General features: G+C 35.5%; 1 protein-coding gene across 1 annotated transcript; it reads right to left on the bottom strand.

The window, feature by feature from the left end:
• Positions 1-5,313: 5,313 nt before the first annotated feature.
• On the bottom strand, positions 5,314-7,021 carry LOC101005670 (olfactory receptor 5AS1). The gene has a single exon (XM_009186054.3). It carries the CDS (start codon positions 6,651-6,653, stop codon positions 5,715-5,717), a length of 939 nt encoding a protein of 312 aa, XP_009184318.2. The 5' UTR covers positions 6,654-7,021; the 3' UTR covers positions 5,314-5,714.
• Positions 7,022-17,607: the final 10,586 nt, after the last annotated feature.

Genomic DNA, 17,607 nt, shown 5'->3' with positions numbered 1-17,607 from the left:
AGATCCTTGAGGAATCGCCACACTGTCTTCCACAATGGTTAAACTAGTTTACAGTCCCACCAATAGTGTAAAAATATTCCTATTTCTCCACATAATCTCCAGCACCTGTTGTTTCTTGACTTTTTAATGATCACCATTCTAACTGGTATGAGATGGTATCTCATTGTGGTTTTGATTTGCTTCTGATGGCCAGTGATGATGAGCATTTTTTCATGTGTCTGTTGGCTGCATAAATGTCTTCTTTTGAGAAGTGTCTGTTCATATCCTTTGCCCACTTTTTGATGGGGTTGTTTGTTTTTTTCTTGTAAATTTGTTTGAGTTCTTTGTAGGCTCTGGATATTAGCCCTTTGTCAGATAAGTAGATTGCAAAAATTTTCTCCCATTCTGTAGGTTGCCTGTTCACTCTGATAGTAGTTTCTTTTGCTGTGCAGAAGCTCTTTAGTGTAATTAGGTCCCATTTGTGAATTTTGGTTTTTGTTGCCATTGCTTTTGGTGTTTTAGACATGAAGTCCTTGCCCATGCCTATGTCCTGAATGGTATTGCCTAGGTTTTCTTCTAGGGTTTTTATGGTTTTAGGTCTAACATTTAAGTCTCTAATCCATCTTGAATTAATTTTCGTATAAAGAGTAAGGAAGGGATCCAGTTTCAGCTTTCTACAAAGGGTTAACAAGTTTTCCCAGCACCATTTATTAAATAGGGAATCCTTTCCCCATTTCTTGTTTTTGTCAGGTTTGTCAAAGATCAGATGGTTGTAGATGTGTGGTATTATTTCTGAGGACTCTGTTTTCTTCCATACGTCTACATCTCTGTTTTGGTACCAGTACCATATTGTTTTGGTTACTGTAGCCTTGTAGTATACTTTGAAGCCAGGTAGCATGATGCCTACAGCTTGGTTCTTTTTGCCTAGGATTTCCCTGGCTATATAGACTCTTTTGGTTCCACATGAAATTCAGAGTAGTTTTTTCTAATTCTGTGAAGAAATTCAATGGTAGTTTGATGGGGATAGCATTGAATCTAAAAATTGCTTTGGGCAGTATGGCCGTTTTCATGATATTGATTCTTCATATCCATGAGCATGGAGTGGTTTTCCATTTGGTTGTGTCCTCTCTTATTTCCTTGAGCACTAATTTGTAGTTCTTGAAGAGGTCAATCGTATCCCTTGTAAGTTGTATTTCTAGGTATTTTATTCCCTTTTGTAGCAATTGTGAATGGCAGTTCACTCAACTTGGCTCTCTGTTTATCTGTTATTGGTGTATAGGAATGCTTGTGATTTTTGCACATTGATTTTGTATCCTGAGACTTTGCTGAAGTTGCTTATCAGCTTAAGGAGATTTTGGGCTGAGATGATGGGTTTTCTAAATATATGATCATGTCATCTACAAACAGAGACAATTTGATTTCCTCTCTTCCTATTTGAATACCCTTTATTTCTTTCTCTTGCCTGATTGCCCTGGCCAGAACTTTCAATACTATGTTGAATAGGAGTGGTGAGAGAGGGCATCCCTGTCTTGTTGTTAGCTCTTCTTGTTGCATTGATCCCTTTACCATTATGTAATGCCCTTCTTTGTCTCTTTTGATCTTTGTTGGTTATAGTCTGTTTTATCAGAGACTAGGATTGCAACCCCTGCTTTTTCTTTTCTTTTTTCTTCTATCCATTTGCTTGGTAAATATTCTCCCATCCCTTTATTTTGAGCCTATGTGTGTCTTGCACATGAGATGGGTCTCCTGAATATAGCACACCAATGGGTCTTGACTCTATCCAATTTGCCAGTCTGGCTTTTAATTGTGGCATTTACATTTAAGATTAATATTCTTATGTGTGAATTTGATCCTGTCCTTATGATGCTAGCTGGTTATTTTGCCCATTAGCTGATGTAGTTTCTTTGTAGTGTCAATGTTCTTTAAAATTTGCTGTGGTTTTGCAGTAGCTAGTACCAGTTGTTCCTTTCCATGTTTAGTGCTTCCTTCAGGAGCTCTTGTAAAGCAGGCCTAGTGATGACAAAATCTCTCAGCATTTGCTTTTCTGTAAAGGATTTTATTTCCCTTCACTTATGAAGCTTAGTTTGGCTGGATATGAAACTGAGTTGAAAATTATTTTCTTTAAGAATGTTGAATATTGGCCCCCACTCTCTTCTGGCTTGTAGGGTTTCTGCAGAGAGATCTGCTGTTAGTCTGATGGGCTTCCCTTTGTGGGTAACGCGATCTTTCTCTCTGGCTGTCCTTAACCCCTTAACATTTTTTCCTTCATTTCTACCTTGGTGAATCTGACAATTATGTGTCTTGGGGTTGCTCTTCTTGAGGTGTATCTTTGTGGTGTTACCTGTATTTCCTGAATTTGAATGTTGGCCTGTCTTGCTAGGTTGGGGACTTTCTCCTGGATAATATCCTGAAGAGTGTTTTCCAACTTGGTTCCATTCTGCCCCTCACTTTCAGGTACACCAATCAAACATAGGTTTGGTCTTTTCACATAGCTCCATATTTCTTGGAGGCTTTGTTCATTTATTTGCATTCTTTTTTCTCTTGTCTTCAAGCTTTATTTCATTAAGTTGATCTTCAATCTCTGATATCCTTCCTTCTGTTTGATTGATTTGGCTATTGATGCTTGTGTATGCTTCATGAAGTTCTCCTGCTGTGTTTTTCAGCTTCATCAGGTTATTTATGTTCTCCTCTAAACTGGTTATTCTAATTAGCAATTCCTCTAACCATTTTTCAAGGTTCTTAGCTTCCTTGCATTGGGTTAGAACATGTTCCTTTAGCTCAGAGGAGTTTGTTATTACCCAATTACTTCCGTCAGTTCATCAAACTCATTCTCCGTCCAGTTTTGTTTCCTTGCTGGCGTGGAGTTGTGATCCTTTGTGGGGAGAAGAGGTGTCTGGTTTTAGAAAGTTTCAGCCTTTTTGCACTTGGTTTTCCTCATCTTCATGGATTTATCTACCTTTGGTCTTTGATGCTGGTGATGGCGTTTCTGAGTGGACGTCCTTTGTGTTGATGTTGATGCTATTCCTTAGTTTTTCTTTTAATGGTCAGGCCCCTCTGCTGCAGGTCTGCTGGAGTTTGCTGGATAGCCACTCCAGACCCTGTTTTCCTGTGAAGCCTGCGGAACAGTAAAGATTGCTGCCTGTTCCTTCCTCTGGAAGCTTCATCCCAGAGGCACACCTGCCAGATGCCAGCTGGAGCTCTCCTCAATGAGGTATCTATCAATCCTTACTGGGAGGTGTCTCCTAGTCAAGAGTCATCAGGGTCAGGTACTCACTTGAGGGGGCAGTCTGTCTCTTAGCAGAGCTTGAACGCTGTGCTGGGAGGTCCGCTGCTCTCTTCACAGCCAACAGGTAGGGACGTTTAAATCTGCTGAAGCTGCACCCACAGCCTCCCCTTCCTTCAGGTGCTCTGTCTCAGGGGGATGGGGGTTTTATCTATAGGCCCACAACTGGGGCTGCTGCCTTTTTTTCAGAGATCCCCTGCCCAGAGAGGAGGAATCTAGAGAGGCAGTCTGGCTACAGAGGCTTTGCAGTGCTGCAGTGGGCTCCATCCAGTTCAAACTTCCTGGCAGCTTTGCTTACACTGTGAGGGGAAAACTGCCTACTGAAGCTTCAGCAATGGCGGACACCCCTCCCCCCACCAAGCTCGAGCATCCCAGGTCAACTTCAGACTGCTTTGCTTGCAGTGATAATTTCAAGCAAGTGGATCTTAGCTTGCTGGACTCCATGGGGGTGGGATCTGCTGAGCTAGACCACTTGGCTCCCTGGCTTCAGCCCCCTTTCCAGGGAAGCGAATGGTTCTGTCTCACTGGCATTCCAGGTGTCACTGGGGTATGAAAATAACTCCTGCAGCTAGCTCGGTGTCTGCCCAAACAGCCACCCAGTTTTGTGCTTGAATCCCAGGTCCCTGGTGGTGTAGGCACCCAAGGGAATCTCCTGATCTGTGGGTTGTGAAGACTGTGGGAAAAGTGCAGTATCTGGGTGGGAGTGCACCCGTTCCTCATGGCACAGCCCTTCATGGCTTCCCTTGGCTAGTGGAGGGAGTTCCCCAACCCCTTGTGCTTCCTGGGTGAGGCAACGCCCCACCCTGCTTCTGCTCGCCCTCAATGGGCTGCACCCACTGTCTAACCAGTCCCAATGAGATGAGCCAGGTACCTCAACTAGAAATGCAGAAATCACCCGCCGTCTCCGTTGATCTCGCTGGGAGCGGCAGACTGGAACTGTTCCTATTTGGCCATCTTGCCAGCCACCAAATGTAACTATTATATGCACTGAGAAACCTAAAAATTTGTGTGACACTTTACTCTGTCAGTTGCTTTATTGTAGTAGAGAGAGAACCCAGAGTTTCTTCAAGGTATATCTATAAATATTAGATTATTTAATTTTCAAATCATATATATACCAATAATTTTACGTATATAACTTTATTTAATACTCAAAACAATCCATTTCATTAGGTGCTATCTTATTATTTCCATGTCCAAGGTTAAATTCAATATAACGAATCCAGCCATTTATATTTTCATAATTATTACAAAATGCACACTTTTCTATTTCACATGTGTATAGTGTATCACTTTAACTTTGTCAAAGTAAGACAACAAGTAAATAGAGACTTCAGACTGAAAGATCAGTATAAACCATAAAAAATCCGATAATTTAATTATCAAAATTGATTACAGAGTAAGAATTGTTTATACTTTAATTGCCTTGCATTGTAAATTTATAGAATGAAAGATCAGTGTAATTTTCACCTCTTCTTGAAGATAGAGCCTCAAAGACTGTGTTAGCAACATGAATATAAATAATTAGTAAATTATACGGTTTATAATCTTGATAGTATTCACAAACTTGTTTTTCACAATTACCCGCTATGAATGAAAGAGTAGGAAATTTCTTCCAGTAATCATCTTAGCCCAAAGACAATGGGATATATCTTCATTCTGTCTTAATAGTAATGAGACTATTTCTACATGCCTTCTAATTTCTTGAGAGCCAGTGAAACCACTCTTAGTATCCCTAACACATTATTGTTATTATAAAATATTTCTGTTGATAAATGCTTTGTAAGTACAAATATAGACTCACTGTCCAAATAAAATAAGGCCCTATTTTCCCAGTCATTCGTCTGTCTATCCATCTATCCATCCCTCCATCCATCACTTAAATTTATGTCTGAAGTTGCAATATTTTGAATTTTTGCAATCAGACCTTGGAGACGACCTTGAGCAGCAGGATGCTTAGCGTTCCAATAATTGAATGCATGCCTAGCATTCCAATAATGGAACCCTAGGCATAAATGGCCTAAACACACAGATAAGGAGGACATGCAGTATACCAGGTACCAAACAGGTGTTGGAAAAAACATGCCAATATACACATGCTCTGCTTCCAAGTAGCTTCTAATACTGATTGATTGAAAAGTCAGTATTTACCTTCATTACAACATAGTAAAGAACAGAATCAATGTACAAAGTATTTTAGAAACACTAATTGGATAGAAATCACGATTATGTTTATTTAGGTAATGTTTTATAGAGTAGAATTGTGGAGAGAACATTTTTGGGAGAGAGGATGAAGCATTTTAATGCATTGAGTATAGCAAGTTATCTTTATTTCTGAAAATGTGATAAATTTAAAATAGTTGGCACATAAGATGTTCATGGCATAATTGCTGTTTATGAGATTGGAAGGGTAAGTTAGATATTGACTATTCTTAAGTGATTTGAATACCATTCATTTGAAAATACAATTTCTTTCTGATAGCTTTTTGAGAGCATTTTTCATATGCTCGTTTCTGAAACTATAAATTATTGGATTAAACATGGGAAATACAACAGTATAAAACACTGCCGCCACCTTATCAGTGTCTAGGGAATAGCTGGTGGTGGGCCGTAAGTAAATAAACAGGAGCGTTCCATAGAATAAGGTGACTGCTATGAGGTGGGAAGCACAAGTGGAGAATGTTTTGCTTCTGCCACCTGATGACTTGATGCTCAACACAGTGATGAGGATGCAAAAGTAAGAAATAAATATGACCACAAAAGTGCTGGTCTGGATGAAGCCGCACAAAGCAAAGAGCAGAAGCTGGTTGATCTGAGTGTCTGTACATGATAGAGCCAGAAGAGGTGGGATATCACAGAAAAAATGATTGACAATATTGGAGCCACAAAATGGCAGCCTGAATGTGAGGCACACATGGACCAGTGATGTCATACTTCCACTGAAATATGCCAACACAATGAAGCAGACACAGACTCTCTTAGACATCAGCGTAGAATAGAGCAGTGGGTTGCAGATGGCTGTATAGCGATCATAAGCCATTGCTGCCAGGATAAGGCACTCAGCATCAGCAAAAGAAGCAAAGAAAAACATTTGTAGTGCACATTCAAAAGGAGAGATGCTTTTCCTGGATGCTAAGAAGTTTGCCAGCATTTTAGGAGTGATTGCTGTAGAATAGCTGATATCTAAGAAAGACAAGTTGCTAAGAAAATAATACATGGGGGTTTGAAGGCTTGAATTAATATTAACTAGAATTATTAAGAGCATATTTCCCACCATAGTTAATGTATATACCATAAGAAATACCAAGAACAGTGTGACTCTGAGAGGTAGAGAATCTGTGAATCCAACAAATAGGAACTCAGTTGGCATGGTGTAATTACTCTCCAACATCTTAGTTTTCTTGTTTTTCCCACTGGACCTAGATAGTATCAGAAGATGTAAGTTAACTTGAGTTATGGATGAAACAAAAGTATCTTTATTCTCTTCTTCTAAGGAAGCAAATAGAAGGTCAGTAAAATCACAGAGATGGCGTTTTTTGTAAATTTTGATTTTGTTTTTATACTTTGATTAAAGGAAGTATAGTAATTAAAGATCATGGATAGCAGAAAATGTTATTTAGATGGTGGTGTTTTATACTGTAGTACCTCTTTAAATGCACTGCACTTTATGTGATGATACTAGTTTTTTTCTTTTTTTTTATTATTATACTTTAAGTTCTAGGGTACATGTGCACAACGTGCAGGTTTGTTACATATGTATACATGTGCCATGTTGGTGTGCTGCACCCATTAACTCATCATTTACATTAGGTATATCTCCTAATGCTATCCCTCCCCCTTCCCGCCACCTCACGACAGGCCCCAGTGTGTTCTCTTTCCTGTGTCTAAGTGTTCTCATTGCTCAATTCCCACCTGTGAGTGAGAGCATGTGGTGTTTGTTTTTTTGTCCTTGCGATAGTTTGCTGAGAATGATGGTTTCCAGCTTCATCCATATCCCTCCAAAGGTTTATCAATCATGCTGCTATAAAGACACCTGCATATGTATGTTTATTGCGGCACTATTCACAATAGCAAAGACTTGGAACCAACCCAAAGGTCCATCAATGATAGACTGGATTAAGAAAATGTGGCATATGTACACCATGGAATACTATGCAGCCATAAAAAAGGATGATACTGTTTTTTTTTTCAAGCTGAAAGGGATAAATGTAGCTCATGTAAAGAAACCTAGTAGAATAATGAGAGTTGGCAAAATCTCTAGAGGCAAAACTCTATTTTTGCAATCCTAAAATCACATTCTTCTACATAAAGGAGAGTTGAGATAAAATATGAAAAATGTCCATATTTGAACTATGTAATTCTACAGAAGAATATCTGTGATGTTGGGAGGTTACCTAACATAGTAGCTAAGAGAATGATGGTTATGCCAGAGATGGCTGGATTTACAACGTAGCTTTGCTATTTACTATTTGTGTGACGTTGGTATAGTTATTTGACTTTCTGTGATAGTTAAAATGAATAAATAAATATTCCTAGTAAGTAGATATCTGCACATCACTTATATGACTACACATACAAGTCACTGTATGAGTGCTGTTTAAATAAAATTTATTAAAAATAAATAAATCGACTCCATTTTGATTCTTTTTATTTTATCCGAACACCATGAAATATCCAGATCATTCTTAATATTAATCTTGTCCTTGACATCATAGATACATTATTTGTTTTCTCTTGTACAAAGTCGTGTGTGTGTGTGTGTGTGACACACAAATGTATTGTTTGGCAGTACTAAATCTTTACTCATGCCCTATCCTTGTTGCTTTCTTTTTCAAGGTTAAGTTTGCTTTATCTCTAAAGTAAGCCCTGTTTGGTGTGAAGTTCCAGGAACAGTATGTTTTGAAGGGCTGCATATGCAATTGGACTTCTAAACTAGTTCTGTAAGGACAAACATTGTATGGAAAAATGAAAAAATAATCAAGAACAAAAAAAGCTAAGATTATTTTAAATAAAACACAATGCTAATGGAATATTCAGCAGGAAGTTAGATCATTTGGAAGTGAGAAGTGTCTACAGTGAGTAACGTAGTGAGTAACTAAGGGAAATTATGGGATCTAATGTCTCTATCATACCTGATAACCTCAGAACCTCTTCTCTCCAGCCAAATGGCAAGGAATCTTCTAAATGTACTGAAAAGAGAAGCCAGCCTTCTCTGCGAACTCACATTTTTTAGAAGAGCAAATAACTTGACAGGGTAAGAATGCAATCTGTGTAGCTAAAACTATAGTGAAGAAATCCCAACTCTGAAAAAATACTAGAAAAATGTACAAAAGTCATTTGCAAGCTTTGTATAACATTCAAATCTTCACAACTGGATGCGTATTTTCTCTCTTATTTCCGGCCAACCCTAGCAACTTTCCACTGTTACATTTCTGATGGGATGGCTAAATCAAATTCACAGGCTCATCCAAACAAGTGACATTTTAATGATTTTAATGAGTTTATATATTATATCCAAAAACAAGTTATGAGATCAAAGTCTTATTTTTCTTCCTTCAGTCCCATAACACCTACAAAACCATTTAAAGGGGTTTTGTAATCAATTGTCCAGAGAGAGACTTGAGCATCTCAGGACAACTTTGCTTTTCCCACAGGATTATCTCACACTGCTCTTAGCTGAAATCAGAAAAATCTCCTAAAATGAGTTGAACCCCATTGGATCTCAGGGAAATCTCATTTGACAAACCTCCTATTTCTAAAAGATGTCCATTAATAAATTGTATTTGCTATTCTCTTTGAAAGAGATGTGCAGATAGCAGAAATATTAATACTGATTACACTCAATCTATTCTCTTTCCTTTACAAATGGCATTGTACTGAGCTTAACCACACAGGATTTGAAGTTAGGCAAACGAATGTAACCTCAGGTCTAAATATAACTTTCTAGAAGTCATTGAACTTCTCTATGCCTAAATTATTTGTTATATTTAATTAGCATAATAATATAATACTGAAATCAAGATTGGGCTAGGTAGCTTTACAGAAGTTGCTATGCTATAGATGCATCAAAATGTATGTTATTATATATTATAATTATTACTATTAATGCCATTATGATTATTTAACAATTCAATATCTGACTTTGAAATGACAAATTCTCCTAGTTTGTTTTTATATAAACAAACATAAACAACCACACTGTAAGTGAATATGTGATATGTGCTTGTAAAATCAGAGGTTTAGCATGCTGCTACAGAAAGTTAATACACCGTTGATTTTCCAAAAATTCTTAAATAGGCATAGTCAGCTTCCATCTCATGGCAATAAGGTACACAACGAATTGGGCAGTGATTTTTTTTTTCTAATTGCCATGGATAAGGTAAGCTTAGGTCTATGCTACTACCATTTTCTCCCCACACTCTTAACCCACATACATACACAAACTGAAACACACCACACACATGCACACACACACACACACAGAAATAGCAGAGATACATTTTATTTGAGGTAAATTCATGATCTTTGCTACATTCACAATAAACATTTTGTTGATGCGTTAGAGAAAAAATCACCTACCTCAGCACCATCAAGAACTTTGAATTGTAGAATTTACTTTGCACAATGGGTTATCAATATTTTTCTCTAGATTTTAGAAATAATTCTTATAAGGGATGACTATATATATTATAGTCTGTGACAAGTGAGACAGTATCCCAAGATAATTTCCAATCCCAGTAGGGCATCTGATAGTTACTCTCATCCTAGTGGTATAGGTATACGGTTTAGCTGATCTCTTTTAAATGAAAAAAGGTAAAGAATAATAACACAATTGACTATAATGTAACCAGTAATAACATAACCTGTCTTCATCATTGAGAGAGGTTTGATTAAAATGATCTTTTAATTCTACCAACAATCTTTTAATTCTACCAGCAAAAAATTATATTTCTTCTGTAAATTCTTATTTCTATCAGTTCTCATTATGAATCCAGTTATTTAATGATACTTTGAAGTATTTAGTGATACTATGGAATTCTAAAGTACAAGCTCAATATATTAAGAAGAATCTCAGGCACTCTAATTTTTGGTTGTTTTTCCACTGTTGGAGTGACTAGAAAGAAATATGCCTTGAATGTTAAGCTACAGGAGTAAACACTGGTGACTCAGGCAACCTAGATTTGAACGGTAGTCGTGCCATTTCACGGCTATGGCACCTTGAACTACTTATTTAATCTAATGTTTGCTAATTTTTAAATTGTGAATAATAATTGCACACATCAAATTCTTGTCAAGATTGAGATAACTCAATATCACTTGTTCAGCAGATGGTACTTGTTCCATGACTCTTAGTGTTCTCTAATAATTATAGCAGTATTTGCAACAGTATTTCTTAATACTTTATAACACTGCTCTAGATCATAACATTATTTAAATGATTGACAATGGCATAGTCTATACCTTATGATTCTTAAGATTGACAGACTAGACAGTGGATAGATACAAACTCCCACCTGGCCTCTCTTCTATACCTGGTAGGAAAATTGAAATCAGTTTTGTGGCTTTCAGAAGGGCATTTTATTTAATGGGTGGACCTATTTTAGAAGTAGGAGGTTTAAACAAAGTTGTCAACCTTTAAGCGCATCCAGTAAATGGTTCAAAAACGCACTCATTCATATAGAAGATGAATGTAATCTCTAAAATTGAAAGCAGCTTATTCGTATGTTGTGTCCTTTATGTGGTAGGAAATAATAAGGTTTGTAAAAAGATGCTTCCATGTAAGGAATCACAGAAAGCCCCCTGATGCTTGGATATACAGAAACAAGGATTCTAAATTGCTGATATTTCCAGTTTTCCATATTATGTTTGTCTTCAATATGGTGGATAATTGTGTTCTTTAATGCGATAATGAAAGGCAAATTGACTTTTTCTTCAGAGCCTGAAATTTACAAATATAGAGACTAATATTGACATTTTGTGTTTCCCCTGCTAAGAAAAAGTAAAATGACTGAGGAAGTTTGCTTTCCTTTTGTGGGTTAGAGAGGGAGAGAAAATACTATACAGATTAAAAGTTACAAGGAGGGTAGCACGGGCTGTACTGTAAGGAGACCACATCTGGAATGATAGTTTTAGATAGAAATAGTTGATCAAATTAATAAAGAATAATTGACTCATATTTTTGAAGACTCATTTTTCTTCTGTACTGGCAAAATAAAAGAGCCAAACTGTAATTACATTAGAAACTTTGCCATCTGTATATTTTTAAATGTTAGTATTGTGCAGGAAAAGATAAACTCAACTATCTGGAGTCTTCAGAACCGGTCCTGACAACCTCTGAAACCTTGGAATATCCTGTCTGATAAGGGCATCTTCATATACTTTGGCGCAGTTTACACTGATGGTATGATTCATTCTGCATGCCTGTTTTTGCATACCTGGGGCTTCCAGGTTATGCTGTATGAGTATTGGGCATTTGAGGACTACATATCTAAGATCAGGTAAGTGGGTTTTCCATGCCTATGTGGCTGACCCTCAGCCAAACCTTGGACACAATTATTTGGTAAACTTCTGTGATTGTCAATATTCCATACTTGTTATCAGACAATACTTCTGGGAGATTAAGTGTTGCCCATGTGATTCCACTTAAGAAGACAAGTGGAAGCTCGTACTTGGTTCTCCCGGAAACTAACCGATACATTCTTTTTCTTCTACAATATAATCTGTATTTTTGTGAAACAAGTGCACTGTGTACTGGTTACCAACTTGCCTGGGTCCAGTGAGACAGAACACACGTACACACAAGTTACATGAAGCAAGCAGCAAAAGACAACAGAAGCCTAGGATTTATTGAAAGCTGGGCTTCTAAAGTTCAGGAAAGATGCTCAGACTGAATGGGATCTCATCAGCATATGCCTCACTTGCACTGCAGCTGAGGGAACCCAGAGAGCAGCCTATCCTGGTTTTGTACACTGGGGTGCCAAGAATTGCTGGGCCAAAGTCTTGAAGGACAACCTGTTTCTAAAGTGAAGGAGGCATTGGCCAGAGCAACACAGGCTCTGTTCCAGCTGCCTCCCCTATCTCAGAATGTTGCATTTTCAGTAGATTCTAGAGTTATTTTTGAGAATTACACAAGAGGAAAGAGGGACAACTGGATTGCTCGAAGGCTACCTGGAAAACTGTCCTGCAATCTTTAGTTGTAATAAACTATAACCATAAGCATAATAGCTTTTCTGAGTTCTGTGACTTCTAGTGAATCATTGAAACTAATGTGGGACCTCTGATACAAGTACTAAGTTCTAAAAATGTCCTCAAGTGTTTTTTTAAAATAAGATGTCAAACTTCTTTCTTTGTATATTATGTAAAATATCTAAAAATATACCCGATAGTTATACAATACTTTAATATAAAATATTAGGTAAACATTTAGTTTATTCTAAAAATGTCTATATAAACCAGAAAGCAAAAGAAATACTTATAAACTCTGCACTGAAATTGATTGAAAAGCAAAGAATCCTGAATATTGCCAAAACTGGAAATTCTCTCTGATCATCTTCACTATCTTGCTTCCCTGACAGTGGCAGCTACTTTTCTGCATTATTCCCTAGATTTCAATTTTAAAAATAATTTAATCTATATTCCTAAAACTATTTTTTTAATAAATATACTTTAAAAAATTTTTGAACACTGTAAATATGATACCACAATATTTGTCATCTATAGTGCTTATGTTTTTCTTTAATACTGTGTTTCTAATGTTCTCTCATGTTCATACGTATTTCTTCACTCTGTAATTTCACAATTTGTAATATTCTTTATCTTTGCTGTGTCATAATTCAATTGCATACTACCTAATTTTATAACCAATGTTACTATTAATGTTATTTTACTTTTCACTAAGCACACATGTACAAGAGTCTGCATTGATTAGATATAGGGTATACATAGTTCAACTTTAAAATATAGCAAATTATGTTCTAAATTTCTTGTTCATAGCTACACTCTCAACAACAGAAAATAACACCTCAGATTACTTTTACTTGGTAATACTTTTTTCTTTTCTTTCTTTTTTTTTTTTTTTTTAATTTTATTTTGAGACAGAGCCTCGCTTTGTGGCCCAAGCTGGAGTGCAGTGGCGCCATCTCGGCTCACTGCAAGCTCCACCTCCCGGGTTCACGCCATTCTCTTGCCTCAGCCTCCCGAGTAGCTGGGACTACAGATACCCGCCATCACACCTGGCTAATTTTTTGTATTTTTAGTAGAGACGGAGTTTCACTGTAGCCAGGATGGTCTCGATCTCCTGACGTAGTGATCCGCCCGCCTCGGCCTCCCAAAGTGCTGGGATTACAAGCATGAGCCACCACGCCCGGCCACTTGCTAATGCTTTTTATACTCTGAAATTTAATATTTTCTGCCAATATAATGGAGGTGATAGATATTTTTAATCTTTATTGACATAAAGAAAGATGGAAAAATCCCATTTGTAATCGTAAATTATTTAAAACAAAAGTTCAAGCAACTAAAATAATAACATTTTAGCCATTAAATTGGATGCACAAGAAGGCCATGACGTTAAAGGTTATCCACTACTTTTGAAAGCATTGTCATTTCAACATTTTGCCTGGAAATTTACAGTGTTCATTCTGCCACCTTTTGAGACAGATTAACCATTCAAAGTGAATGCCCAATAAACCTCATTATTCATAATATTAGAGGTATTTTAGCTTGAATTCCAAGAATATATAGAGCAATTATTATTGAAAGGATAAATATCATAGAAAACTGAACATATGATAAATAAATTAAGACTCCTCTAGAACTTTTTTTACTTTACTGTAACAAATCCCTCTGGAAGTTGTGAATTATTCCATTTTGCATTAGGGAAATAAAAAGTTCAGCATTAGAATGTTTTTTAACTATGTTATTTTTATTCAGTCTCAAGGGAAATCAATAGATATTCCAAGTATTTAATATATCACATATTTTTATTCTTCTCTATTAAAAGACCCACATGTATATTTCAGCAACAAAATGACTATAAGATCAATTTTTCTTCATTCTTCGTTGCAATTTATCATATGCATTTTTCTTAGTAACACAGAAAAACTTATTAGAGTAAAATATTAGGATCCTGAAGTCAATCCTTATATAAATAACTTCCACAAACATGTTTCCATTCTAAGAAGTAATAAAATATGAATCCAATCATTTATAAAACTAACTTTAATAATATTTTACACATCAAAAATGAGGTAAATCTATTAATTATTTTATTGATTACTCAAAAATATTTATTGAATGCCTGCTATGTGGCAGACACTAATTAACCTAGTCAATAATTGCAAAGATTTGTGCTCTAAAATAGGTTATTGGAAAGGTCAAGAAGAGAAAGATGTAATAACTGAAAGTTATAGATTCTATTATATCTTGTGAAGGTAATTAAATAGGTTTTTGTAATTAAGAACTTGAACTTCACTCAATCTTCGACTTTGAGGTTTTGTTTCGTTTTGTTTTATTTAACTTTAGCTATAGAAAGCACAACAATCTTATAAAATCAAGATGTGGAAATACAAGTCAACAAAACAGTGTCATCTTTATCATGCAACTCGACGACTAACACAGATATTTACTTTCTTTGAAAAGTATCCATTCAAACATCTTTTTTACATTTCTTCTCCTTCTTCTTCTTATTTCTATTCTTCTTCTTCTTCTTCTTCCTCTTTGTCCTTCTTCTCCTTCTGTTTCTCCTTCTTCTTGCTTGTAGATGAGTAAGTGACACGTGAAAATCTAGACCTTACTCTACATCTTATAAACTGCAATGTTCTCTTGATCAGTACACAATTTATACCCAGTCAAGACAGTACAATTGTCAAAACACTAATCTCTTATGCACTTTCCCTGAGAGTCAATACCTTTATTACTTTATGAGATAACTAGAAGGAAACAAATATAAATAAAGGCATAAATACATAGAAGGGTGTAAATATGTAAATCTTCAGAGATATTATTATGTTAAAATGATAAAACAAGTCCATTGGATTTAGCTAAAACCAGGTTACTAATTACATTGAAGAGAAAATTCAGTGATAAAGATACAGTACAGATGCAGGGATCTCAAACTTTGTGGTATCTCTACCCAAAAATATAGTCCCTTCCTCTTGGAAAAAAAAAAATCCTAAAAAGCTGACCATAATGCAACTTAATGCATTATAACAGAAATACCAAGAACATTAGTTATTATCAAGGCAATTTTCCCAACTAGTCTAGATCTGTCTGGACATTTTACACTTTTTATCACTGTACTAGCCTATGTTGTTTTGTAGTAGTTGTTGTTGTTGCTGTTTATATTCCCTGTATTGTCATTAGAGGAGATATCAGTAGTAAAATAGTATTTTCTGTGCCTCGGAATATTATACCCCTATTAAAAAATGACCCCTTAAGATGTTTCCCTAAGTCTGAAAAAATCATAGAGGTCATGACTATTCAATTAATTATTATGGTGAAGGAGTTAAAGGCAAGCACCATACCGCATAGTTTGGATTAAGGGCTAGAATTTGGAGAAAGTTTATAAACCAGACATTTTCAAAAGAGGAAACATATAACCCTTATATCCTCATTGTTGCATAGCGATATGGACAAACTGCTGGATATATGGTGGGTTTGCATTCCAGAAGACAACCTTGTCTCCATTGCTTAATGTGTTTATGAAGTCAGTATTTGTATGTGGCCTAAATGGACGATGAATATTACAAACTCAGATGCCAAAATCTGAATATGGGTTGGGGTTTAGGAGAGCGCTGATAATTTTTGGTTTCCCAGAATCTGAATCCTTGGAACTCAGGGGAAGACTCAAACCTCTGGTGGATAATGATGTGGGTAGAATAAAAGTTACTGGTTTTCTAGCCAACTCTGCAATGACTTTTGGAATAATAGGAAATTCTTCCTGCTTACAGTTATTGTAGATATTTATAAAAGTTGAATGATTCTGAGAATATAAAATAATACACGCCTCTATTAATTCAAAGCCTTTATAGTTTAATGGAAAATTCATGTACCTGTTTTAAGATTCCCACTGGTCACACAAGCTTTATTATCTGTTAGGAAATACAATTACATATATTACTATTCCATCAGGTTCAAAGATTATACACTTATATGTCTTAAAAATAAACTGAATGTTTAATTCATTCAAGACTTCCTTTGTGAAAGATCATTTATTTTATATGAATATAAAATGATATATATGATTATATATATCATAATCCAGACATGAGTCAAAGAAGAATAAGACAAATCATTTTTAAAGTTTTTGGGTTTGCAAGTAATGTTACCTAATTGAGATGGCAATGTTATTATTTATGGGTAAATTCTTTAATCTACGGTAAGACGTAAACTTAGCTGTCAAAAGTTATAAGAAAATTATCAGATTACTACGTTTGTGTGTGTTAACAAGGAATTTGTGTATATCTGGCATTATTTGTGTGTGTATTATTTAGTATAATTTGTTTTATAATATTAAGAGTCTTGCTACCCTCTCATCATATATATAATTTAATTTAAACTTGAAATTTAAGTTTGAAGTCTAAGTTATTAGTATTGTATTATTTGAAAGTTCTTAAGTTTAGTTCTACTTATAAGTATAATTTATTAAATATATGCATGATTTGTTTTATTTCTTTTCATTAATTTGAAGCATTCAAAATAAAAAATGGCATAAAATATAAAACATATACCTTCCGTTTAAACTATTTGAAGATTTTTAATTAACTACTTTTGTAAACAAGATCAATCATTATGCAAAGGCCCCTCAGAAGTGATTGTTAAAATCTACTAAGTTTATGTAGAAAATAAGCCTTAAATATCAAATTAACAGTTTCAAGATTTTACAATGTGCCATCTTAATAACTGAAGAGACTTTGAATAGACTTTTATGTAAACAGTACCACCTTTCCTCACCTAAAATATGGGGGAAATAATTATGACCACCTCAGCAAGTGATGTAGAACATTTATTAAGAATTTAAATATAAAACCACCATATGATGCTTAAGGTATTGTGAATTCCCTATATGAGTAGGCTCCCTTTCATATGGACCCCAAGTGTGGTTTATTTTGCTATCTTGAAAATTTAGATCTAGAAAATGTGAACTTTCATCCACTTGTAGAATCAGAGTCACAAATAATAATTTCAAAAAAACCACACAACTTTAACATTTTTAAAAGAAATTAGATTTTCTTATTCATTATCCTATTTACTTAGGATATAGTATTTCTTTAAACATTGTAGAATGGATACTAGCAAGTTTCCCTTTCTTATTACTTATAATGAGAAATAGGGCTAGATAGATT

This window comes from Papio anubis, chromosome 12 (assembly GCF_008728515.1).
Source record: "Papio anubis isolate 15944 chromosome 12, Panubis1.0, whole genome shotgun sequence".
NCBI classification, from domain to species: Eukaryota; Metazoa; Chordata; class Mammalia; order Primates; family Cercopithecidae; genus Papio; species Papio anubis.
This window is presented reverse-complemented; position numbering and strand designations above follow the sequence as displayed.